Genomic DNA, 27,071 nt, shown 5'->3' with positions numbered 1-27,071 from the left:
AAAAAACCCATTGCTTACAAGGATGTTTAATAAAAAGCCAACAAGCGCAAGTCAGCCACACCGGCCAGCACACCCTTAAAACTTTACTGCAGTGGTTCCCAAACTGGGGCTGTGGCTCACCAGTGGTCATAACCCAATTTCTGGTGGGTCATGAAACCATCAAGTCAGATAAGACTTGTGCATCAAGGATCAACAACCTGCTACTGGGGGGAAGGAATTGTTGCCCAAACACCATTATAACCAGAGGCTTGAGCAACTGGGAAAGTGACACTTTGGGTGGGTCCTGATGCTAAAGTCTGTGAAGCACTGCTCTACTGGGTTCTGAAGGCTTTTTGAGCAAGAAGTCTTCGAGTCTCAGTGGAACGCTTCAAACAGAGGAACCATTCTCAACTAAAGGGATGAAATTCCATGAACAGGTACCACTACTTCTTGCTATGCTGCCCACGATGGTCCCCTCTTCCATTACCTTCATGTTTTGGTTCCTCTGTCACTTTGCCAGAAAAGTCTACTGGGCCATCAGATGTCACCAAGGTCAAAGGTCTCAAAGAATCATCTTCTGCTGCTCTTTGTCCTGGGGTGGATTAGATTAAACGTAGGTTGCATTGCCATAGTGAACCCAGTGCAGCTCTAACAGAACAGCCTGTGCCAACATTTCACGAGTCCAGTGTGGACTGCTTCTCATACTGGGGTTAGCTGAAACTAGTCTCCATAACTGGCAGAACTCAAGACAAAGTAACTGCACAACAATGAAATCCAAACAAGTGAAACCCCTTAAAGTAGCAGTAAAAGATGTAGAGATTTTAGCACATTTTGTACAAAAATGCAATAGATCAAGATATATAATGTTAAACAAGGAGAGGAGTCATCCAAGCAGTTTGGGTGCGTACTCAAGTGGGCAACATGTCAGCGATCGACAGAAGAGCATTGCCTCCCAAGTTGTGAGCAGGACATCCTGCCATATTAAACTCACTTCTCCCTTGAGGGTTAACTTCACAGCGGACATGGCACCGGTCCTGTGCAGAAGGCACGCAGGCAGAGGCACTACAGTGAAAATACACCTGAATTGAGAGATAAAGGACCAAGTTAGCAGCACCAAGGGGGAGAGGCAAGTTATTTCTTTCACACATCAGTTCCTCTATTCCCTCTGGGAGGAAGCGTCATGGGGTCCGAGATGGCAGGGTGCCCCACCCAAGGCTCACCAGCTGAGAAGAGGACTGCAAGAGCTCAATTTGGGACCAGACAAAGTTGGAGAGCCAATTTTGGTGGGTTGCAAAAAAATTGGAAGTTGGCTATGGTGCTACGAGGCATTCTGGGTTGCTATCAGGCCAACAAAGTAAGAAGGTGCAGAAAAGATTGGGAAGCACTGGCCTATTGAATTTCCCTTTGGTCATTTTCACCCAAGACTCCCAATTGTTCTCTACAAGAAATGGTTTCTAACTGATAACTTTGCCCATTCCCTTTTCCAGGCGCCACAACTGGAACTATATGTAGTATTCCATGTATAGTACCATAGATTTAAGGGTATTGCAATTCTGGCAGTCTTCCAAGGCTTTCCTAGTAATCTCTAGCCTGCCATTCCATTCAGAAGACTGAATGGAGCGCAAGCGACACCTTTTCCTAAAAGGGTACACAGCCACACACCCCCACACCAGATCCTACCGGCCCAGTGAGTTTCCTCTGGGAAGCAACATCCACAAATGTAAAGGTGCTGACAATGAAGCGCTGATGGTGAGAGGGAAACTCCAGCCCTGAATCCACTCCAACAGGCACCAGTTGGGTTTGGTAGTTGTCTCCTTTATAAGGGCACCTAAGAGCAAGGAAGTTTCAGAACCAATGCAGTCAGCAGATAAAGGTCTTGACTGATATTGCCTAATGGTTATCAAGTATATAGCTTATATGAATGCAGAAGCCTGGAACTTATGCCAACTTCCCTTTGTTCCCTCCCCTATTTCCTTTAAGAGACCACTCAGGTAGGGTTAACCTAAAAGGTCTTGGAGTCATTCTGGATCCTCCACTATTAAGACTGACCGCATCATTCATCTTTCAGCTATTGTGTATGGCTCACTTTCATCTGGCAGGACATAACTGGCTTTTAGCCAGCCTACCTCCCACAAATGGCATATGCCACACTATTGGGAATCCTAGTCCAGGTAGATGTCTAGACCTCTCAAGAGAGGCAGGTGAATACCTATAGACAAGGTTACTTAAATTAGAGTAACAAGTTGTTGGTTAGCAATCACAGGACAAGGCTGCATACTGCAAGCTCCAGCCCATCTCACAGGCTGGGGGAGATGCTTGGTTGCCACTTCATTATTCAGTCAAGTGTTAACCTAGGCAAGGGTATACCTAGCTGGGCGCATTCAGATTGTTAGCTTTTGCCTTTAACTACAAGAGCTGTTACTGATTTGCAATAAACACTTGCTTAGTCTACTAAGAGTCCCCCCATCCCCAAATGCCTCAGGCTTACTGCTACCTGTGTCAAGGATTGGTGCAGAGCGGCTCAGGTTAGACAGGTCAAGTAGCTTCCCAAATGGCTGCTAAGGCATCTGGTTTTATCCTGAGGGAAGCCAGCCTTTTGGTGGCACAAAGCTAGGGTGCCCCCATACCACTTAGGGCAAGTTTTCCCTGTCTGATGACAGCAATCAAGGTTAAAGAAGTTTATCCCACCTAGTGGGCTAGCACAACACTAGACAGTACCATTGTTCTGCTTGCTCCAGTTGCAGGGTCTCTAACCCTGGGTACAGATTTGTCTTCAGATACATGCCATCTTGGGTAGGGTTTACTGGCACTCAGTGCTGTGTTACCCTATCTATTCAGTACCATGCAAAACACCTGCATAGGGCCAGTGCAAGAAGATAATGACTTGTTTAATTACCTCGTTGTTAAATGGTCAGTTTGCAAAACAAATGCTTTTTATTTTGAATTCCAATTAGGTTCAGACATTAAGTCAGCACCAACAGATGAGAAAGACAGCTCTAAGCCAGATTGTTGCAGTTTTAGATGTTCAAATATGGTTTGGTTGTCAGTTAGCCACACTGCCCAAAACATAGTTTTGTGTGATATCTAAGCAGAGCCATTTCCTGCAGGCATGCAAGCAAGTCCTCCTTTACTAGGGTTCAGCCCTACTTCCTGGCTATCCAGATCATACTCACCCATTCTCCAGAAGGGGCCATTCTGGCTTCCGTATGGGGTTGGTACTTGGTGTGGCCCAGCAATTGTGCAGGACCAAAACCAGCACAGGGTCCCTCCTCCCAAGAATGCGGACCTCAACAGGAACAGGGTCCCGAAGAACCTTCACCACTGGGTAGTCCGAGTCAGCATAGTAAGAGGTGTATTTTTCATCTAAGGGACAAAAGGAGACATTTAGAAGAAGGATCTCTTTGGCACCCAAAACTGAAGCCTCCGGTTCTATTTGGTAGTTCAGTTGCTAGAGTACCACTTGACCCATCAGTTCTCAAACCATTTAGTGCCCCAACCTACTTCAGCCACAGTGTGCCCCAGAATGCCTTGCAGTTTCTGGGTAGGCCCTAGAATGCAAGGCATTCTGCAGCATGAGGCAGCCAACAAAGTTGGCTATGCACTGGCACAATCTGGAAGCAGCAAGGCCTTTGGGGCACAGTGTGACCGAGTGGCTTCTGAGTAGTGCTGGCCCTGCAACCCACCAAGAATTGGGTTGCAACCCACAGGTTGAGAACCACTGACAATCCAATGGTCCAGGCCCCTGTTAGGGTGGAAGAACTCAGCCTCCTTGAAGTCAAATCGTTGGTAGATTCAAAACAGTGCAGTGTCCTACAGTAGCACATTCCAAAAGCCATGCCGTGTGTGATGTGGCAGTGGCTACTGGCATAGAGAAGAATGGATAACTTCAGAGGAGGGCTATCAATAGCTTCTAGCTGTAATGGCTAAAAAAATCTTGATGTCAAGGAGCAGTAAGCCTCCCCGCCATCTCAGTCACATATCCTGCTTGTGGGCTTCCTGGAGGCAACTTGCTGACTGGGGAAAGCAGGATGCTGAATTAGTTCCATACAGCTTTGCCCAATCCAGGGCTTTCTTTGACAGAACGCTTGTAGACTGGGTAAAGAGGCGTCTCTGTGACAGGCAGCAACTTATATTCAGCAAGGGGAGAGCAACCATCTCTTCAACAAAGCATAGCATCCCTCATAAGAACAGCCCCATTGGATCAGGCCATAGGCCCATCTAGTCCAGCATCCTGTATCTCACAGCGGCCCACTAAATGCCCCAGGAAGCACACCAGATAACAAGAGACCTCATCCTGGTGCCCTCCCTTGCACCCGGCATTCTGACACAGCCCATTTCTAAAATCAGGAGGTTGCGCATACACATCATGGCTTGTAACCCTTAATGGATTTTTCCTCCAGAAAAATCCTAGAGCCTCCTAGAGGCTATTGCTGGCATTTTCCTTTTAGATTGTGCTGCCCACCTCCAAGACCAGCTCAGTCCCATTTTTACTCTGTCACTTTGTTGAAAGAGCAGTATGCCAACTGACTTTTTACATGCAGTGTTGAGCAATCCATTGTCACTGGGAAGAAGCTCAAGGCTTCAGTCTAGCATTATGCAATAGATGTGAAAGGGGTGGGCAAACAGAGCCTCAAGCGAAACTTCAGTAGGTCCTACCAACCTATTTCTAGAGCTTTCAAAATCCCTTGCAACTCTCCTGTGGCTGACCCTAGACTGGATAGAGTCACTCGTGAACTGTTGTGTTGGGAGCCATTCTGCAGCCACACCAGATTTTCTATTACTGTATGTACACAACTGCAGTCTTAACACCAGCTACTATATCTGTGACGTACTTGCAAGACAGTTTTTACATCCCTGCACGGCCAGAACCTTTTCCCAGCTCCACAGACACAATTCACTTGCCCGATTATGAAGTTTGAGCTCACCCACCTCTAGCAATCCTCATCTCCAAGGTGAGGGGTCCTTGCTGGGCAACAGCACCTGGAGGAGGAGGAGTCGCAACCTGAACACCCACAGGCAGGGAATCCTCAGCAGAGAAGCTGCAACGGATGGTCAACCTGCAACAAACAGGCAAGAGTTGCCAAAGCTGGCATCAGCATGGAGAACTGGCAAGAAAATTCCACCACAACTGAAAGACCTGTACTGCCACTGGCCCCCTTGTTAAATCCTTGCTAGCATCTTGTATAGGCATGGCTGGAAAGCTATTTAAATGCCCAGTTCCCCATCAATGCTGTGCTGGGGGTTTAGACACTAACAATTAGTGCACTTCTAGCTTTGCTAGTGCTGAAAGCAGTATAGGGCCAGCCTTCCCCAGACAGTCCAAGCCAATGGCAGGGACAGACACCCTGTGGTCTAACAGAGGCAACCAATCAATGCATGCAAGTCTAGAGGGGCAGGCATATTAGCACTTTCAGACTACTGGACTGTCAGACACAGGACATATTCTCAAAAGACAACAAATGTATGCTATGGATTTATTGTGGCAGACACAGGAGTGTGTCCCCCCAATAGCTTTTTGTGCCCAAAGAATTTCCATTCTGTTTACCTGAAGTTGCTGTCCCGGGTTATGGAGCCTGAAGGCGATGAGAGGACCTGCCTGTCGGCCACTAGCTCATTTTCATACAGCCACTGGCTCTGGGATTCCTGAATGGAAAATAAAGCGTTGGAAAAATGGGGCCCTACGCCAAAGACCACATCAACATCAGGTACATCCTTTGCCAAACAGGTTGAACACAGTCCACCAGGTTGAGCAGGTGGAGATGGGGAAGAAAGCCATCCTGAAAGTATCCCTGTGCAGCCAGCATGCAAAAAAAAAAAAAGAGAGTACCAAGAGGCAGCATGAGTTGGGAGAGTCCCAACATCTAGGAGCTTTTCTTTACAGGGCTCACTAAGCTGAGTGGAAGGCATTTATTAAATGTTTCAGAAGTATTTCAGATGGCACTAGGTCTTTCCAGTTGCTAAGGAGAGCCGATTAGAATAGTTTCTATTCCACCTTAAAAGTTGCTTTTGACATGAACAGGTAAGATACAGTCTAAGTGGGTAACAGCACTCTTGCTGTAAAGCAGGGGTGCCCACAACCCCAGCCTGGGGGCCATTTGCAGCCCTCAGGGACCCCAATCTGGCTTGCAGGGAGCCCCCAGTTTCCAATGAGCCTCTGGCCCTCCAGAGACTTGCTGGAGCCCATGCCGGCCCATTGCAACTGCTCTCAACGTAAGGGTGACTGCTCAACCTCTTTGCTGAGCTGCGGGCCAAGGGTTCCCGCCACTGATTGCTGTTTTACATCTGTGAAGCAGCAGCAACATGGAAGGAAAGGCAGGCCTTGCTTTATGCAAAAGTCTTTTATAGGCCTTGAGCTATTTCTGACCTTTATTCATACAAGTTTCTTCTCTAAAGCATGTATGTAAATGTATTCAAATGTAAATTAATTTTTTACCAGCTCCTCACATGATGCCAAAAAGTTTGGATACCCCTGCTCTAAAGGTTCATCTACGTGTGAAAGGCTTGGGTAACTAGACAAGTTCATGGAGGAAGAGTAGTCTATATTCAGAGGAACTCCAGCCCCCAAGCACAGCAGGGCTACTATTCACAAGCAGGACATGATGTCCCATTGGGACATCTGATCTGCACTGTAAGAAGGCAGGATGCTGGCAAGAGACCTCCAGATCTGACTTGGCAGGGTCACAAGTCTCCACTGATAAGTGGAGACCATTTGCTTCTAGCTTGAACTTCAGCATGCAGACTTCCAACACCAGAACCATCTACAATTCTTGGGTGGTGCTGGGAGGGAAGCTCATGAAAAACAGATTGGGGAAACAGTAACAAAGTATTTTCTGCTTGCTGGTTTCTTTGGTGTGAAGGCTGTTCCAACCCCATCCCAGAAGATTAAACAAGCTCAACCACTTACACCCGTCTGGAAAAAAGTAAACATGAACTAGATGAAACAGTTTTACATCATACATACACCCCAGAAGGCAAATGCAGTAGTTCAAAGCCTGGGGTGTGTTTCCTAAAATGCTCAAAATAGTCAGCTTCCTCTAGCACTGTGTTGCAATTCCTGCTGCAATATATTCTGGTGTATTTCAAGAAAGACCTCTGCACTCCCTTACCTTGAAGGTTGTCCCACAAGCAGAGAGTGGGAACTGGAACAAGATGAACATGGCGGTCCTGGCTACAGCTGCACACCTGCCCCCCTGGTTACTCAGTAAATGCACAGACTCCAAGCTGAGGGGAGGGAGAGTTGCGTTCCTGGAGACTGCAATGAAGAACTGGCCATCTGGGCTACAGCGGACTGTGACTGTTGGAGAAAGCACAAAAAAGCTGCAGCAAGCTCACCACCTCTTTGAGAGAAAACCAAGGTTTTATCTGACATTATCTCTCTAGTAGGGACATATTACAAACCAGGGGACAATTGAACAAATGCTCATTGTGTTTCTTAGCAAATATAGAAACATGTTTCTAGATCCCCTAGTGATATGATAAGCAAAAGTCCTGTGTCTCCTTAGGCCTTCTGAGAGATCAGTTGCAGCCATACCCAGGGCCGGCCCATCTGTGAAAACAACTGAAGCAGTCACCTCAGTCAGCAGATTGGTGCGGCACTCACCTCTGTCCACTAAAGGTTAGTTAGATGGGTTAGTCACCCAAAAGAAAGGGACAGAAGGAAAGAATGCTGAGCAGAACATGAGTGAGAGGAGCAAAGGTTGCAACATCATTGGGTAAAGCATTTGGTATGCTACCTCAGGAGGTTTTGGTACAGCCCTGATCATATTCCTGGATTTCTCAACAGGACTTCTACATTGCGTTGAGGGAGAAGAAGGGCTATATTCATCCTCTACAAAATCCTTATTTGTTAAGTTGGGCTATCCCAAGAAACAAGGTAGCAAAGGATGTGTGAACTGCAAAGCAAGTGAAGGCAGAAGCATGGTTGTAATAAGAGAAGGTTGCTACTGCAACACCCTTTTCTGACAACTTAGTGCATTAAAAACCAAATGCCAACAGTTGATCTCAACCAAAGTAAATTGACAAATGCAAAACCAGACACCCTGGCCAAGCCAGTAGAATGGGAGGCTTTGAGCCAGGCTTGGAGACACTACAATTGAACACCAGTGCAGGTAGGAGTTCAAGCTCCATTGACCAATGGCAAAGAAGGCACGGGCAAAGGTTGCCCTATGTGGGTGTAGGTTGCACCATTTGCAGCGCCTGATCTATCCTGGTCAATGATTTTGGAATGCAGGCTTTCATGGCCTTTTCATTGAGGCAGACATCATTGCAGGCAGCTTGGAAACCAGAGTTCTTAAAGGCAACATGGAAATCATGCAGTTAAGGCACAAGTCCATTTGTGAAAACTCAGCTGTACACAAGATTTTAAGTGGAGACTTCCCAATATGCAGCTGAAGGGTTGATGCAGTTCCCAGGTGAGAATGATGCATTCATGTACTCAACATTGCAGGTGTGAGTCACATCCAGGTGTGTTCTTCTAGAGACATAGTACACAAGCATGCCCATATGTTCTCAACACTCGAGAAAATAGTAGCTGCTGTTGGCAGAAGTGTTTGTGGGGCTGGCCTGCATACAGTTATTTCAGATATTACAAATGTAATAAGTACCCTACAAACACACAAGAGACTCACAGCCCAATCCTATCCACACTTTCCTGGGACTTTCCCCATTGACTCCACTTTCCCCATTGACTCTAATAGGACTTACTTCTGCGTAAATATGCATAGGATTGGGCTGTCAGCTGGGGAGGAACAGGATCCAAAGAACAGATGGACAAACAGAAGATAGTCACAAGTTTCATCTCTGCAGACAAACCTGCTGCAGCAATCGTAAATAATTTAAGATATTGCCTATTCTGTGTAAATAAGGGCAAGATGGAGAGTCATGAGTTGCCCCCTTGCAGAGACGGTTTAAAGAAACCTGCTGAATGGGCCAATTGCCAGGCTCTGATAAGGATGCTGTTTGGAAACAGACCCAGCTTCCTGCTGTTGGGTTTGGGGGAGTGAAGGCTAGAGGAGAAAGTGCGGGCAGCAATCCAGCTCAACAGCTGGCACTTCTGTCTGTGCTGGATTTATTCAGCTGCAACAGTCCCAGAAACTGTAAGCTGTCTAAATATGTCAGCTTGGTAAATGGCCTCAAGTGCACCAATACACAAATACTGACCACAAAAAAAATAATTAGGCAGATCAATTCAAAAATGAGGCTGATACCATCATCCTAACCAAAATTAATCTCCTGCTTTGCAAGGATAACTACCACGGTTGTCCTATCCATGTACTTCAAGGACAGCCAGAGCAATATACAATTGCTAGCTTTAATTGTCAGAGCCACCATTGCTGCTCCACCTTAACATGCCTTGCCACATCCCTTGTACTGGGCAGGGCCTAACCTTAAGGCTCCAGTCCCACATATTTGCAGTTCTTGGCCAATTAGTTGAGAGGGGGGAACCAAGAGCAAGGCACCTCCCACATATGACATGACCACCATTGGCCCCATCTACAAGGATGGCTTCTCGCTCTCTCCCAACCATACATGGAGCCCTTTTTCCATCTGGTACCAACAGAAGCAGGATAGAAAGGTGTTCTATCAGCGTGACTAGGACCAACTGCTATTTGTCCCCCTCCCCTCCAGGAACTTTGACCCTGTTGCCATTTCTACCAGACCGCAGCCAAGGTAAATGTCAGACAGGGAGGCCCTCTCCATTAGGCCTGGAAATAGCAGCAGCCATTCATTGGCACTTCTGTATGCATCACAGCAGAAGCCATCTTAAGAGGCATTTGCTTCTAACACACAGGAGAGAATGCCTTTTATAAGATGGAGTCTACCACCTGCAGCTATTGTAAGGTACAAGATGCCCTAGTTGGGCAAGAGATTGGTCAGTTAAAAGCATCAGTAATGGAGCTGGAATACAATGTCTGCCCTCCCCTCCATGGTCCCAAAGCTATCCTATACCTTCACTCACCTTTGCTGCCATAGTAGCAGGTGGCCATCCTGTCTCTGAAGTCATAGCAGCACCCCAGAGCCTCACAATCTCCTTGGCTGACTTGACGGGCCACACATGGTAGTCTGTCTGAAGCTGGGATGGCTGAGCACAGACTGGGGGCAGGAGAATCCAGAGCTGGAGGGAAAAACAGTCAAGAGTTAAAATGCCAACCCCACATTCTGAAGGCATGCCAACTTTACTTGTAGACAACTTCTTTGAATGCTGATGAGGAGCTGGCCATCTATTAGCCAGTGCAAGTGGACAACCAAGTCAATACTTAACCAGAATAGATTTGCCACAGCATCTAGCAACAGTCTGCAGAAAAGGCACATCCTTCCAATAGTGGTAGATGCACAGAGGTCCCCCTACTGCCACAGGTTCTGAGGAAGCAACTCTGGGGAGTAAACTCTACTCAGAAGATACTAGGTCAGCTCCAGCTTTCTATGTAGGAGGCCCAAGTTCAGTTACATATATCTCAGGTATGCTGGTCTGAGACTGTTAAATAAACTACTACTACATATATCTCAGGATACTATCCTATAGTTAGTCTAGCTAGCAGGTAACTTGCTGCTGGTGTGAAACTCGCATTGGCTTCCTGTCCCTATAGCTGTCAATTCTGGCACCATTCTCAAACCACATCTTGCTAAAATACAAGTTTTCTACAAGCCAGCTGAGATCAGCCCTGCAGGACCAACACAGTTCCCTCAAGATCTCTGCTCCCTCAGTTAAGGAAAGTGGATCTGCCGTCTAGATAATTTCTGGTGCTAGTCTTTACTGTAAAGTTGTACTTGTATTTGTGGCTGTAGGTAGTCTACATCTAGAAGTTTGCCAAGCCCATTTGTGTGGTTCAATTAGAATCTGGTATCATCTCTAGTCTCCACACCTCAAAATTGCTCTGAAACCTATATTTAGGAATTGTAAGTATGCCATGTATTTGGAAACAATGGATACAAGGTAGAGAGTAGCATTGGCAGAATCCTTCCATACACTGTCCTGTTATGAACTGATCCTTGACAGCTAGAACTAAGAAAATCCATGCCAACAAACAAGACATGTAGACCTATGGACCAGTGGCATAGCTAAGGGTGTACAGGGGGTAGTAGTTGCACCAGGCATCAAGCTTTAGGGGGGACAACAAGCTGAGCTTGACAATAGTGACCAAAATTGTGAAAATCTTGCTATGTATGGATAATACCATCATGTTATATATAATTAGAAAGGTACTTTAATGCAGAATGCAGTTAAACACAACACATTGGAATGTCTGTATTCTAACAAAAGTTATGGCCAATTAACAAGAAAATGAAAACACACCTGCCTTATGGAACAGAAAGTGGATTTGCTTAACTCCAAACTGACCTGAGTTCAATTGTTCTGAGTGCCAAAGAGATGTTATTATGATTCAGCATGGACTAATAACTATTTAATTAAATTTGATTTTTATCATGCAGGGGGGCTACAAATTCTTTGACCCCAGGGAGCAGCTAGATGCCTTAGCTATGCCACTGACTGGGGGGAGGCAGCAGAGCAAGTGCGTGGTGAGCTGCTGGGGGAGGAGGTGGGTTCCTCCCAATTTTCACTTTTTAAAAAGCCTGGGCATGATGTCACTTCTGGTTGTGACATCACTTCCGGGGCAACATTTTGAGCTTGGCACCAGGCTACACGATCATTAGCTACACCACTGCTATGGACAATTTATCTCAACTCAGCTTTTTGTCACTTGTACCTTACATCCAACACATCACTGCCACTTAAGGCTCTAAAAGGTACCATCTATACAGTAACAAGTTCCTGCACAAGCTTACAATTTTAGACAAACAAAGGGGAGAGCAAAAGATTAGAAATAGTGCTCAGTTGTTAGGAGACTTAGAGTGGGGGAATTGTTTTAAGGCACTTTCAGCAGGAGGTAGGCTACTTGGTGTCAGGGGCAGTGAATTCCAAAGATATCGTCTGATCTCGGAAGCTAAGCAGGGTCAGGCCTGGTTAGTATTTGGATGGGAGACCAGGTGCTGTAGGCTTATACCATAGTCTTTCGAGACTGAAGGTTGGCAACCATATATGCAGCCAAGGAAAAGGTGGGGAAAAAAGCAAATGAAGTCTTTGTCTTGTCAAGACAGTGGGCATTAAAGAACATGGCATATTAACAGGAGTACAGGCATTTAAAATTGGAAGCGTTAAGTTGCAAAGGGAAAGGACACTAAAATTACAATGGGCAGCAGAATCAAGAATACGAACTTGTAATTTTAGATGAGACTAAAGGCCAAGGGCATTTAAAAAATCATGCCAAGAATAGAGAGAAAAATTTACATCATTCCAGCTAGTTACAACACAGCATCCTTGGTGTGTCTGAATTTTATCACTTACCGGCCCAATTAACTATTAATGCACAAGTTACTTGGTTGTATTTCTTTGGTGTGCCCCCCTCCCATAAGAACATAAGAGCCCCGCTGGATCATGCCATAGGCCCATCTAGTCCAGCTTCCTGTATCTCACAGCAGCTCACCAAATGCCCTAGGGAGCACACCAGATAACAAGAGACCTGCATGCTGGTGCCCTCCCTTGCATCTGGCATTCTGACACAGCCCATTTCTAAAATCAGGAGGTTTCACATACCCCTTATGGCTTGTAACCTGCAATGGGTTCTTCCTCCAGAAACTTGCCCAATTCCCTTTTAAAGGCATCTAGGCCAGATGCCATCACCACATGCTGTGGCAAGGAGTTCCACAGACCAAACCCTCCCAAGAACTTGTTTTATATAAGTGTTAGAGTTTACTTGGTTTCCCACTATGCAAGTAGTTCTAAAGCCTCTACCAGAACAGGTCTGGCTTCTATATATTGTCATCATAAAGTTCATTAAGAGCCAATGAGATCCAGAGGACTAGGAAGTAGCACATCTTTATGAGCAAGGCAGGAATCCTCAAAGGCCCAAGAGCCATTAAGAAATTGGCAGAGAGAAACAGGCAGAATATAGCCAAGGTTGTATCCCTTTCTCATTGGCAAGATTGAGGATCAGCTATGCTCCGGTCTCCATTGTTAGGGGTGACTGTTCACCTAAATAGCATCCTTTATGACTCCGGATTCCTTCCTGAAGCTGCCAGCATCTGAAGGCAGGGAAGGAGCCAGTTAGATTTTAACAGGTAGTCAATTCCATAAAGCAGATATTACCACCAAGGAAACCCAGTGTATCCCTTTGTCAAGCCTCCAGCAATTGCTTAACATAGAGCAGGGATTCCAGAAAAGCAGTAAGCAGAGAATCAGAGAAGAGCACTTTACCTAGTGAAGGTTCTGGGCACCTCAGTGCCTCTTTATAAAAGGTCACCTTCCCATCAACTCCAAGACCCTCAGTCCGAATTGTTAGTTGGTAGTTTCCATCCTAGGCAGGAGAGACCTCAAATTAGTGTCAAGAAGTTCTTAACTCACCCCATGTCAGAGAGCCATATTCTTCAGACTGGCTCTGCCTTCCGATTAAGTGCACACTATGGTGTTTCTGTCACAGTTCCAGGTAGGCTTGTTGGCCCATTAAAAATTGTTTAAAGAGTTGCAATCTGACAGTACCATGGGGTGGGACTCAGGACAATAAACGCTTGCTCACTGGTGCGTTTCAAAAGTGCCATAAAGTGTTCAGGCTGTATGCTCAGCATAATGGGGGAGAAGGAGAGGCATGAAGTTGAAGCCCCCCTCCCCAGTTCCACAGCAGGCAACATCCTTCAGATAGTTATGTATGTATGTATGCAAAGCTTGCTGAAGCACAATATGCTTGACGGGTTTCAAGAGGCACCAAGGCTAGCAAAGGTACCAAGAATTACCACATGGACCCCTTGCAAAGAACATAAAACTGTCTCAAATTTTAAAAGCCTTGGTGACTATCACCTAAAGGAAGCCAGACTCTGGAGACCAACCCTCATGCTTCTCATGATGATGTGAAGTTGCCTTCTACCATGTTAGACTCTTGATCCAGCCAGCACTTGGCAAGATCAGCTTTAGAAGTTTGTACATGCAAACACATGCTCCATCACTGAACTATGGCATCTTCCTGTTCTACTATGCATGCATGCAATACTAGAGAGGACCCAAACAGCCAAGGTACCATGTGAGCCTTGCACGTTTAAGTAGTATAGCCAATGCAGACAAGATTTGCAAAATGGCAATCAAATTTCTCCTATTAAGTAGGATTCTAGTCTTCCTCAGGAAAGTCTAGAATCACATAGCTTGATAGTGTTCTCCTCCAGAGAAGCTAAGCTGTAGCTACCACTCCACCCATTCTATCATGTCTTCTCAAGCAGCTTTGCCCCCCTTGACCAATTTAGACAAATCGGAGATGCCCATGCCAAGATCTTACCTGAGCTTCAATGAGACATCCAGCCAATGCCACCTTTACTGCTACCGACTTGTCTTGATTTAGTGTCACCGAAGTCCCACATATAGTGTCATTCTGTAGAGGGTAGGGCTTGCCTTCAGGATCTGGTGGCAAGAAGCTCAATTAGAAGCAGGGAATAATGCCCAGACAAGCCTCTCCCCATCTTAATACACCACTAGTATCAATCCAGGTCTCATTTCCCAGTCTTTTCCACCCAATTCAACCCTCAACCCAGAGAAGGACTGCATTCTAGTTCTCATGCTTTTTATATCTGTTAGCCTGGGTATTTAAATCTCAGCTTTTAGAGCAGTTGATGCATGCTGCAGTTGTATCATTTAAGATAAGAAAATCAGGCCACAGGGATGTGCAGTAACCAGGATTTTCATCTGCCTCCCACAGTAGCTAACTAGAGGCCCCCAGAAAACCAACACACAGGGTAAGAAGGAAGCAGCCCCCTCCCACCTGTGGCTGCCAAACAATTAGAATTCAGGTAGATTGCTCCTGAACATGGATGTTCCAAAAGCCATCACAACCCAATAGTTCTTTGTCCACACCAGTTGTGGGAGGTCCATCTTTTTATAGTATAGTATAAAGTCCCCATATCTTGTAGCAGTTAATGCCACAAATTAATTCTACGTTGTATGAAGTATGCTTTCCCCTCTATCTTAATTGCCAGTCAACATTATTAATAGAAAGAAAAAATCCTCCTCCCACACCAGTCTCTCCAAACACTGCATGATTTTAGAGATCTGTCATACACCCCATTGTCTGCTCTAAAGTTAACCTCACTGAAACTTCCCCTTAGTACTCTGATCACCTGATCATTTCAGTTGCCCTTTACAACATCTCTTGTGACAGATTTTGCCACGTTGTATAGCAAAGTGCAAGAACGAAGCCTCTTCGAAGAATTGTTCTACTCCAGACCTTGCCAGATATAGCTGCCCGAACAGTTTCACTACCCAAGGCAAGGAGTACACAACAGCTGAGAACACCTGCTCCTACGCACCAGCACTCCCTGTTTAACAGGGCCCCATTTTATGGGCTCCTCTGGGGCGTTCCTATAGCTGCCTTTAAAAAGATGCCTTGGTGAAGTTGCTGCCTTGTTGATGCTTGCTCGCAAAACAAAAGCATGCCTTACAACAGCCAGCTACCTCCCCAGGGCCTCTACCAATTAGAGGTAAGTACATGCACTTAGCACATGGCACTCTACTCCCATGTTTAGCACAAGGTCCCATGCAGCACACAGCCTACCATATCACACAGCAAAACAGTTCACACTTGGAGGGTTAAAGCAATCAGACATTACTGACACAGAGTTTCTTCCTTTACACTCATATTAGTCTGGTGTTTACAGATCTCAACAGCCTTCCTATAAAGATCCTCTGTGTGCCAGCAATGCCTGGTTACCGGTTTTCAAAAATACCAGGATCTATCACTTTAAGGGCACAACCCTAACCAGGTCACCTCAGGAGTAAGTCCTATTTTGTTCAATGGGGCTTACTCTCAGGAAAGTGTAGTTAGGATTGCAGCCTTAGAAAGAGAAGAATTCAGAGGAAAAAAGAGCAAACAGTACTTTAAGATCTACAGCAGCTATTTTCAACCACTGTGCCATGAGCAGCCTACAAGTGTGCCACAGGAATTTGGAGGAAGGCCATATATTAGCAGGCCCAATGGGGGTGTGTGTGAGCCCCCCCCCCCACTATCAGCCTGATGTGCCTTGTCAATTGTCAGAAACCTGATGGTTTGCCTTGACAATTCTAGTGTCTTGTCAGTATGCACCATGAGATGAAAAAGGTTGAAAACTGCTGATCTACAAGGACCTGGAAATTACACTGAAGAGTTCAACAGACCATTTGGTGTGTGCCTTTTCCTTTGACAAGGCCTGCCATAGAAGCAAGCAGAACATTAGGTTGGTCTCTAAATCCAGAAGTTTAACCAATGCTGGCCACAAAGGCTTTACCATATATGTTAAGCTGTTCAAGTTCTCTATAGCCAGAGGGGAAAAAAACACACACTCCTAGCACCCTATAGCATTTAGGACTACAGCCCAAAGGGAAGCTGTGGTTGTAGTCTTAAGCAGGCATTTTTCTTGCTATATATGTACTTAAACTAGCTGTTCTTTTAACCACTATCAGGAGGAACAGGTAGGTAACAAGACTTTACTTACCTAGGAGCCTGACATCAGATAAGGAAGCCACAGATGTGGGTTTCAAAAGAAACCAAAGGCTTAAAGTGTCACAACTTGGCAAAGAAGCTTTCCAGAATGCTCCAGTATCACACCGACTCACCTGCACTCCCCACCAGAGGAGATACAAACAAACAAGCTCAGCCAAAAGCTGCTTACACCTTACAAGCCCCCCCATGTCTACAGAAAAACAGAGCCAGACACACAACTACTGCTGGGGCCAGCAGAGGATATTTATACCCTCCCCCTCAGAGAAATGTGATTGGATGGCAGCTGTGGGCACTTATCAGACCCTGTTCATTGACACCCTACAGTTGAGACTTTGCTGAAAGTCAAGCCTGCAGTCCTGTGTGTGCTTAACTGGGAGAAAGTTTCAGCTGGGAGTAAGCTAGGGCCTGCTTTTGAGTAAACATGCACAAAATCATCTGCACACTTACTTGGAGGAAGCATCACTGAACATCATGGGGACAGACAGGTGAAGTGGGCCTAGCCTAATAGACTATTTACAAATATGCCTAATAGACTATTTACAGGTCCAGGCTACTTACAGGAGCAGCACAATCCTATACATTACTTAATTACTTGCAGTACAATCTTATACATGCTTCCTTAGATATAACAGTGCAATCTTATGGTCAAGTAGCACTGGCATCCCTGCTAAGATGTACTGGCACAACATCTGAGCAAAAGCTGTTGTATCCTAAGTGCATCCAGCACAATGAGAAAGGAATAAGCACAGTGGCCCAGCTGACCCAGTAACTGAGCCAGAGGCCCAAGCTGGGAACCAGGCAAGACAGATTTGAGAAAAGCCAGGATGATTGCTGTAATCCACATCACACTTGTCTTTTGCATGACTGGCTAGAAACACACAGGGCAGGGCAGGAAGAAAAGGCGGATGTAGGTCTGAAAGAGAAACACAAGTGAGGTTGCCAACCATCTCATTCCAGTAGAGCTCTTGTGCCTTTGCAAATTATCCAATAGAGGTGTCCAATATCCAATAGAGGTTATCCATTATCCAATAGAGGTGTCCAATATCTAATAGAGGTGTCCAATAGCAGGTGTCAGTGAGGTCTGTCTGTAACCACTGCTAGCCCAACCTTGAGGTGAAGTGAAGTGGATTGCATCGCAGCAGATTGCAAGGGATCTCACGAGGCAGCGGGTTTGGGGTGCTCTTCACCCCGTCTCTGCCGCTTCCCTTCAGCTTGCTGCTGCTGAAAGTCCAGCAATCCACTTATGGCTTACTCAAATGAGAGGCAGACAATCCCCACTCTTTATTTTGTGCCTTGTGCAGTTTCCTTACAGCTTCCTTACTCACAGGGACAGTGTAAACAAATGAGCACCTTTGTACCATCCCTTTAAATAAAACCAGAAGTCTCACACATCTGGGTATGATGAAACTGTGCAAGAAGCACAGTAAGGAGCTCCCCCCCTTTTTTTTATGAGAGCCACAGCAGAGGTGATAGCTGTGGCATTGGTATAGGGCAGTACTCCAGGTTGCACCACCTCCTGACTGTAATAATTACATCACTGTCTGTCATGGATTTTTCAAAATGTCAGGGGCCTGTCTGGAAGAAGCAGGTCAACAACCCAACAAGGGAACAGCTGAGATCATACTGGTCACTGCTGCCAACACACATGGCTTCCCTGCTGAGATCACGTGGCATGTGGAAGATCCTGGGCACTCTTCTCCTGCTGGACAGCTGCCTGTGGAAAGCAAAGTGAAACAGAGAGCGTAGCAAGACAGACAGCAGCATCAGTCTGTCTTGCTACGGGCTACCCTACCACAGCACAATCCTATACATGTCTACTCAAAAGCAAGTCCTATTGTGTTCAGTGAGGCTTACTCCCAGGAAAGTATGCACAGAATTGCAGTTCAAGCCCCACAGGCATGGCTACATCAGTGCTGGAAAGTTGGATACATAAGAACATAAGAACAGCCCCACTGGATCAGGCCATAGGCCCATCTAGTCCAGCTTCCTGTATCTCACAGCGGCCCACCAAATGCCCCAGGGAGCACACCAGATAACAAGAGACCTCATCCTGGTGCCCTCCCTTGCTTCTGGCCTTCTGACATAGCCCATTTCTAAAATCAGGAGGTTGCACATACACATCATGGCCTGTAACCCGTAATGGATTTTTCCTCCAGAAACTTGTCCAATCCCTTTTTAAAGGCGTCCCGGCCAGATGCCGTCACCACATCCTGTGGCAAGGAGTTCCACAGACCAACCACACGCTGTGTAAAGAAATATTTTCTCTTGTCCGTTCTAACTCTCCCAACACTCAATTTTAGTGGATGTCCCCTGGTTCTGGTGTTATGTGAATAGGATTGGATTGGGCCTGCAAAAAAGTAAGTAAGGGTAGCCAGGAACCTGAGCCCATATGAGCCCAAATCCTCCTGCGCCCCAAACACTTACGGATAAGAAGTACATTTTGAACTGCAGCAGGCAGAGGGAAGGAAGACAGCTTTCTTGGAAGGCGATAGGGATGCGCAACAAATACACAGAACAAGGGCCAAAATCACAAGCAGGGATCCCCCTGCAGGAAAGTACCTCCCCACTCAGGGAGGAACTGGGATGTGCCACAAGGAAAGTCCCAAATACACTCAGGGTCCAAGTCCTATCCAAGCAAGAAGGCTAGGCTGATAGTACATTGATGTGAGGCTTAAGAGAGCCCAATCCTATCCAACTTTGCAGCATTGATGCAGCCGTGCCAACAGGGCATGCACACCATCCTGCAATGGTGGGGAGTCATGGAGGCCTCTTCAGGGTAAGGCAATGTTTGTTCCCCTGTCTCAGGGCTGCATTGCAGCTGCATTGGCACTGGAAAGTTGGCTAGGATTGGGGCCTGTCAGTCATGAGAGAGGACAAAACTATGATCAAATCCACATTTTCTTTGGTTGGCCTGAAATACCAATGAAAAACAGCATTTCATCAGGCACGTATCCTACAGCGCATGTGCACATACACCAGGAACACAGAGTTTATGCATGGAGCTTTGGCACAAGAGTCCAGGTCTTATGCAAAGGAAGTTATAGGTTCAAATGGCTGGGCATGCAGCCTGCTCCAGAGACCATACCACCCCAAGATTGGTACATGTTGGCAATGCTGCCACAGATGCTGGGGGAGCACCCCCTGGGTTTTTTTTAAGTTCTTCTTTGCTTCTCCCCCTCTGCACTAGCACAAGATTCAGACTAAAACAGTGTGGCCAAACCAAGTGCTTAAACTGAATATTGGACTGCCCAATCTGTGTGGATGAGTTTTTGCAGAGGCTACACCTTGTGGTTACTTGCAGTGTTGAGACCGTGCTGCAAAATTGTGCCTACAAGTTGCAGATGTGTCAGAAAATCACTTCCTGTATAAAGGGAGGAGATGATGTCCTATGATTTCAAGAAGGGGGGGGTGAGATAAAGAGGTTAATCTTGGTCTTTAAAGTGGGATTGGGGCTGTTGGCCTATCTAAGTTTAGATAGTCTAAGTATTATTTGTGGGTGTACTGGTAGAATATTTTGTTGCTTATATATTTCTGATTATGTTCATTCTTAATGTTTTTGCTTTGAATTTGTGGTATCTGCTGTAATTATTCTCAGATTACTGTATCCTTTCAGCTACTTCTTTGAGAAAGACTGACCTTCAGTGAAAACTCCTTACAAAGGAAGTGCTTCCAACCAACCTGCTATTTTTTTCCAACTTTTCCATAGTAATCCATGCTCTAGTAGCATTGGGGCTGGCTCAGAAAGGCAGCAACTACACATGTAGTTAGAAGTATGATAACACCAGGTAGGATACTGTTTGAACCTTCCTATGACTTCTACTGGAAGTCAACCTTCCAGAGCCAACCTTCCTAGTAGTTGTGCATCAGGTGATAAGAATGAGGAAGAAGCAAGACCTTTAAAGTGGAGTGTATGTTAGTCACAGCACAACCCTATATAGCAATACTTTGACTTTGAGCCACTTGATTTTTCACTGCTTTGTTCTTTCATCCATTTTCAATTGGCACCCCATTTCAAATTTTGCCAATCTACATTCCTCTCTTCTGATTTCATCTGATCAACATTCTTATGCTTATTTTATTTCTGGCTTTTTGGGTTTTGCACACGTTCATGTGTTATGTAGATTAGTTTATGTATTTTGCAAGCTAAATAAGGCAATGCTTTTAACATTCATCAATATTTGACTTTAATCCATGTTCTGGTCCCTAACAAATGAAAGTTCAAGATACTGCTATATAGCTATGCAAGTCTCATTGACTTCAAAGAGACTCCCAGGTGAATGTGTAGCAATTACAGCCTCAGTCCCCCTTTTCTCCAGGAACTCCTTATTGGTGAGTTGACTGGCCTCTGGCTTTTCTGTCTTGCTACCTTGACTAGCACCAGAACAGGATGTACCAGGAAGCACAGAACAGGATGTACTGTAACTGCATGATAGTACTGGTGTAGCTGATTAGGAGTTGTTGTTATTAATAACAATTATTAATTTTAGTGATATACAGTAATGATATGATTTCCTGCACCCCTTTTTTGTGTGTATGTAGTGAAGTGTTGTGTGTTTATATTTGTTTTTGGAAATTAATAAAAAAATTAAAGAAAGTACTGGTGTAGCTACCTGTAAGTTGAGGGGCATACATGTGTATAGTTTCTGCACTGGTTGTACCAAAGCTTCCATTAGGAGGGTAGAGGGAAATTTGGATGAGCTGGCTGGCCTCCCCCACCAGTGTGGCTCTGGTCAAATGCTGCCCAAACTGGGAATTGTCTGCCCCAGCTGCTCTTAAGAACATAAGAACAGCCCCACTGGATCAGGCCATAGGCCCATCTAGTCCAGCTTCCAGTATCTCACAGTGGCCCCACCAAATGACCCAGGGAGCACACCTGACATCAAGAGACCTAACTCTTGTAATGCAGAGTTGAAGTGGACAAGGCAGTATTGGGGGAGGTACTTTAAAACTATGTCTTTCACTCTGAGCATCCAATACATGCTTAATGGCATGTAAGTCCCACTGACTTCAGTGGGCGTTTCCTTTCAGCTATCTACACAGCATTGTAGATGGAACAAGACCTGTAGGTTGACTGGTAAGCTCCACTGTATTCTTCCTGACAAATTGTCAAAAGGCTTGCAGCCCACTTCTAGTTATGGAGCTTTTTCCCCAAGAGCTATTTGTGTGTCTGCTGTGAACGGGTGATAGTGGAATGGATGGAGGGGCTGAGACACAAAGCTGAAGGACAGAAGGTTGAAGTGAGATTAGGAGGAACAGAGTGGAAAGAGAATGGGGGGGGGATTGAAAGTTGGAGATGTACCTCTAGGTTTGAGTAAGACAAAAGAATGCAGGGCCTGAGGTTAAGCTGGTACAAAAAGTGGTACAATCCCAATAGATATGTTGACAGACTTCCTTGGCTGCAGTGTGAGGGGCTGTATGCTCATGTCTCAAAAGGTGAAATGAGGGCCCTCCTTACAAATAGATTATCTCAACCATTGTGCAAGGAGAGCACCAGACAGGTTCAAATTAATACCTTTGTGAGCTCAGAAAGTGCTTCATCTATTACATCAAGAGAATAAAGTAATTCTATGAGGCAAATCAAGTGTTATACCCATATTTCAGCTGGGGAAGACTGAGGGGGAAGGGGTTTTCTTAGGTCATCTAGTAATTCCATTGTAGAAGCAAGCTTCAAACCCTAGGAATTCTGGTTTGTAGCTCATTCTTGCTCATCAGCCTACACCAGCTCTCCACAAAGCACATCAAAGGATGTTTCATCTAGGATTGTCACACTGTGTTCATGCTTGGGTGTGTGTGTGTGTGTGTGTGTGTGTGTGTGTGTGTGTGTGGGAGGGGGGATGATGTGCAATGCTGTTCCTGATAGAAAAGTAGAGAAAATGGATATGTATCAAAGGCTCAACAGGGTGTGGTTTAACTTAGATGTTAGCCAATGCAAAAATGCCTTCTACAGAGACTGAAGATTACTCACTAGAATGTATTTTAATATGTGGTGTTTGCCCTACTTAATGCGCAACATTCTTTCTATGTATACTTCATATCTTGGTTTCCTGAGCTGTGTATTTATAGCAAAATATAGATACCCGTAGTCTACTGCAGGAGTGCTAGAGTACACAATTGTTCTATATGTGGGAGAGGTTACTTCTCTATAAGTAAAGATCTAATAAGAACCAGCAATGAGTCTGAGCACACCTGGAAGAGAGGAAATAGGGCATGCCTCACTTTGTGGGTCAAACATGATTGACCAGCCATAAGACCTGCACTGAAACCTAAATGATGGATTCTAGCCTAGGACTAAGGGAGGAAGGATGCACAACTCACTGGAAAATTGAATAGGATTGGGCCCTTAGTGCTAGGGGACCATGAAAAGACCCTGCACTTCAAAATGTATTGCTACAACCATGATTTGGGCTAATAGAATGTCCTCTACTTGATGATATTCCTGAAACTTCAGCTAGTACAGAATGTGGCAACCAGGTTCCTTTTTAGGATCTGTTTGGCTGACCATACTAAGCTGGTGCTCTTTCATCTGCATTGTTAAGTATGTTTCTGGATCCAATTCAGGGGGCTGCTTATTACCTTTAAAGCCCTGTGTGGCTTAAGACCTGGATACTTGGAAGATGATTTTCTGCTTTACATGGACAGTCACTGCATCTATATCAGTGTTCTTCAACCTTGGGTTTTGAACCCCAATCAGGTTGTGAAGCCTCAGTTGTGGGGTCGCGGCAACTCATGGGAATGAAAAAGGTTGAGGACCACTGCACTAGAACAGCACCAGGTAAAGGGGGAGACATCTGCTGTACCCTTTCAGGTAGTGGGAGATTATGGCCCAGACATAAGAACATAAGAGCCCTGCTGCATCAGGCCAAAGACCAAAGTCCAGCTTCCTGTATCTTACAGTGGCCCTCTGGGAGCCCATAAGACAAGAAGGGACCTGCATCCAGGTGTCCCACCTTGCAGTCAAGTTCTTAGCAATGAGCTAGAATAACTCATTAGTGCCAGGCTTTGCAGTAAGGTTTCCCGCTCTCTCTAAGAATATTTGGCTATAGTGAACAGTTCTGGGAAGACATAACAAGTGTGGGGATATGGTGGTGACAGAGGTGTAAATGGGCAGATAGGAGGGGGAGAGGGTTAGTGGTGGGTCCCCAGTCTCATGCTTTATTTATTAGGGTCGCGGCACAAAAAAGGGTTTATATCAGAGGTGTCAAACTTGCTTCATACAGAGGGTCGAATAGCATGCATCATGCCTGCTGGGGGCCAGAAGTGATGTCATTAGGCAGGAAGTGATGTCATTAAACAGGTCATAACCAAAAATAAACATTTTTTCTCACTTAGGAACTCATTAGCTGCAAATGACAAAAGAGAAAATATGCAAATCTTGATCGTATTTCAAGACACGGGAGAGCCCAATTTTCATGTAGGCTGCCCTTTCAGCAGTAACACCCCGGCAGTGCTCAGCAGCTGAGAGCCTATGGGCTGGATAAAGAGCTTCTGTGGGCTGCATCCCCAGGCCTTATGTTTGACACCCCTGGTTTTCATCATTGGAAGCCCAGCTGAGTATCCTGTTGCCTACCGAGTTGCTACAGGTGGGGTGGAACAGGCTTTCTTAGCTGCCGCATCCAGGTGATGGAATTTCTCCTCCCTGAGGTTGGGGGTGACGATCCAACTGCTATTAGCTCCCAGAAGGGCTGCAAAAAATGCCGTTGTGTGACATGGTCCTCATTCATCTGATGCTGGCCTGTTGCAGTCGGCTTTTGTAATACTCCAAATTCTGAAATGAGTGTCTTGCTTGTCTGTTGCTGTTTACTTAATTGCAATTACTAATATTAATTGATTGCAATTACTAATTGTGTGCATTGCTAACTTACTGATTGCAATTATGAATTGCATGCATTACTAATTGCAATTGCATGTTACTGATTGATTGATTGCAATTACTACTAGTTGCTATAAATTGATTGCAATTACTAATTGCATGTTGCAAATTTAGTAAGTGAAATTGATTGCAGTTATGAATTCCATGTATTACTAATTGATTACTTGATCTTAGTTGGTTGCAATTACTACTTGCATGTTACTAATGGATTAATTGTTCTTAATTGGTTGCAATTAACAATAGCAATGGGCGACACACGCCGTGAGTGCCTGCAGTCGCCGAGCAGCTCCTGCTGAAAGGGGCAGCATCTTGCGCGGCGGCGCCCTTGCAGCCTGCTCGGGGCAGCGACCTGCACAGGCAGCCCAGCCCCCTCCGGCCGGCCCCGCCTCCGCCCCGCCCTGATTGGCGGGCGATGACGCGAGCGGGCGTGGCCAACGGCCGCCGGCGTCTGAGGGGCGGGCGGCGGCACTGCTCTCGGGCCCGACCAAGATGGCGGCGGCGGGCGTGGGGGGCGGCGGAGGGGCGCGCTTCTCCCTCCTGGTGGTCTTCGGGGCCGGGGGCGGCCGCGCCGGGCTGCGCAGGGCCGTACTGGGGGCCGTCAGAGCCGGTGAGCGGGAGGGGGGCCGGAAGTGGGGAGGGGGGCCGGAAGTGGGGGCTGGGGAGGGGAGTGCTGTGGGGGGCAGAAGGGGGTCCGGCGGGGGCCTTGGGAAGGACCCCTCTGGGGCAGGGAGTGCTATATATAATTGCTGTCAGTGTTGTGATATATGTCTATATATGCATCTGTGTGCATGTATATATATACATACATGTGTCTGCATGTATGTGTATATGTGTGTACATATATATACATATATATACACATGCTTGTGTGTATATATGTATATACATATATGTGTGTGTGCATTTCTGTGTGTGTCTGTGCATAGATATCTATGTGTGTATAAATAGCAATGATAAAAATTATTAGCCACATAAACTCCCTTAAGATTGAGAGGAGACAAAAAGGGAGGCAGGAATGGGGCACACTGATAAGGGAGGCATCGAAGAGGGGGAGACCCGTCTCCATTCATTGAATAAAGAAAATGCATTTGTATCTGTATATATACCAGGGACATGCAGTGGGTGGGGAGGCAGAGCCTGCCCACAAGAGTCCTTTGGAAGGTACCACTGCTGTGTGAGGCATTCAAGCACCCACAACCCTGTGCTCTCCACGCTCTCCATGCTCCCTACGTGGTTTGTGGGCACTTGGGTGCCTCACGTGGTGGTGCTTTTCAAAGGACTCTGGTGGAGAGGCTCTGCCTCACCTGCCTCCCCACCCCGCCTCACGTCCCTGGTATATGTGTTCGTTCCACCCTAAGCCAGGCTTTCAAGGGATAAGGCTTGTAGCCATTAAAGCAAACAAACATTTCATTTTGATACAAGGAAGAGTCTTGTGGCAGCTGAAACATTTATGCGCATAAGTGTTTGTGGACTATAGATGAGTTCAATTTCTTAAACTTGTGCTATAATAAATGTGTTGGTCTCATGGATGTTGCAAGTCTCTGTGGCTTTTGCTCCAACTTAATGGGGCTCAGCCCCTGGAAGTTGTTTTTGATTTTACAGATGCAGTAGACTGGAAAATATCAGTCTGGACTGGTGATATTTTAAATTAAATAATTATTTGGATAGATAGGTGTGGAAGGGCAAGTCTACAATTAACACAGCTCCAAGAGCCTTCTTTAATTTTAAGATTCTTTAACACATGTAAAATAGAGTTGTTGTCCACCTGACACCTTGGAAGTGAATCCTACTGAACTTGGTAGAACTTCTTTCTAAGTAACATGTTTACAACCTGATATGTAAAGTGGATAAAAATGTCTCTTGTACTGATTGACAATGTGTTGTCAGTCCAGGCTGGGTCATAATTCTTTAAGCATTTCCCATATGTTGTGCATATTATTCAGTGACAATGCTATGTTGGTTGTTTATCTTGAAATTCATCAAGCTGTTCAATTAAAGGTTTTAACACAGAGAACCAGAAAAACAAAACCATAAAAAAAGACAGCAAAACAAAGTACTCTTCAAAGATGGCAATGCATGTGTCCCCCACTCCCTCTGTGATCCTCCCAGCAACCTTAGGAGATAAGACTGAGAGGGTGTGGCTGGCTCACAGCCACCCCATGAGCTTGCATAGCTGAGGTGGATTGGAACCAGGGACAGCCCATCTGTGAGGCAACATAATGCAGTTTGTGGATTATGGAGAGGTGAGAGGATGGAGTGAAGGGCACCCCAAATCCACCAAGTCTGCTGCCACCGCCTCCCTCTAGCTTTCCATGGATAAAAGCCACATTGATCAACTTCCACCTACTAAAAATGGGTGGAAAATGGATCATCCACCTCATTACCCTGCTTCTTGTGAAGTCCTGCAGAAGTTCAGAACTTCTGGTGTTATTTTCAGGGACTGTGCAAGCAAAGGAGCTCCTTCATTTCTGTGGTGGCTTTAAATATAACTGGAAGTTCCTCACTTCCATATGTGAGGAGACCGCAAGAAGAGTACAGTCAGAGCCTTAAAAAAATAATTTAGAGGTGGCAGTGACAGACCTGAGTTGGCATCAGGCAGCATTCTGGATTGCATTGTACCTCATTGAAATTCCAGTCTTCTGAGTCCAAACTTTCCATTATGATGCCTACTGGAGGGGAATTATTCGTTGGGGGGCAAGCTGAGTTGGCTA

At 45.8% G+C, this 27,071-nt stretch overlaps 2 protein-coding genes across 2 annotated transcripts in view; one reads left to right on the top strand and one right to left on the bottom strand.

Moving 5' to 3' along the window:
• Positions 1-887: 887 nt before the first annotated feature.
• LOC136659300 (zona pellucida sperm-binding protein 4-like) lies at positions 888-25,581 on the bottom strand. The gene is made up of 11 exons (XM_066636435.1): positions 25,506-25,581; positions 24,617-25,030; positions 14,298-14,419; positions 13,232-13,331; positions 9,938-10,093; positions 7,078-7,273; positions 5,525-5,611; positions 4,909-5,036; positions 3,153-3,342; positions 1,660-1,807; positions 888-1,058 (listed from the first exon to the last, which is right to left on the bottom strand). Exons 1-11 carry the CDS (start codon positions 25,579-25,581, stop codon positions 888-890), a joined length of 1,788 nt encoding a protein of 595 aa, XP_066492532.1.
• MAP1S (microtubule associated protein 1S) overlaps positions 24,911-27,071 on the top strand; it is a 33,008-nt gene continuing 30,847 nt past the window's right edge. The window contains exon 1 of the mRNA XM_066635650.1: positions 24,911-24,967. The gene's annotated coding sequence lies outside the window, so the exon portion shown is untranslated. The remainder of the gene's footprint in view (positions 24,968-27,071) is intronic.

The sequence above is a fragment of the Tiliqua scincoides genome, chromosome 8 (assembly GCF_035046505.1).
Source record: "Tiliqua scincoides isolate rTilSci1 chromosome 8, rTilSci1.hap2, whole genome shotgun sequence".
In the NCBI taxonomy this organism is placed as follows: Eukaryota; Metazoa; Chordata; class Lepidosauria; order Squamata; family Scincidae; genus Tiliqua; species Tiliqua scincoides.
The sequence above is the reverse complement of the archived record's forward strand: the minus strand, read 5'-3'. Positions and strand labels throughout refer to the sequence as shown.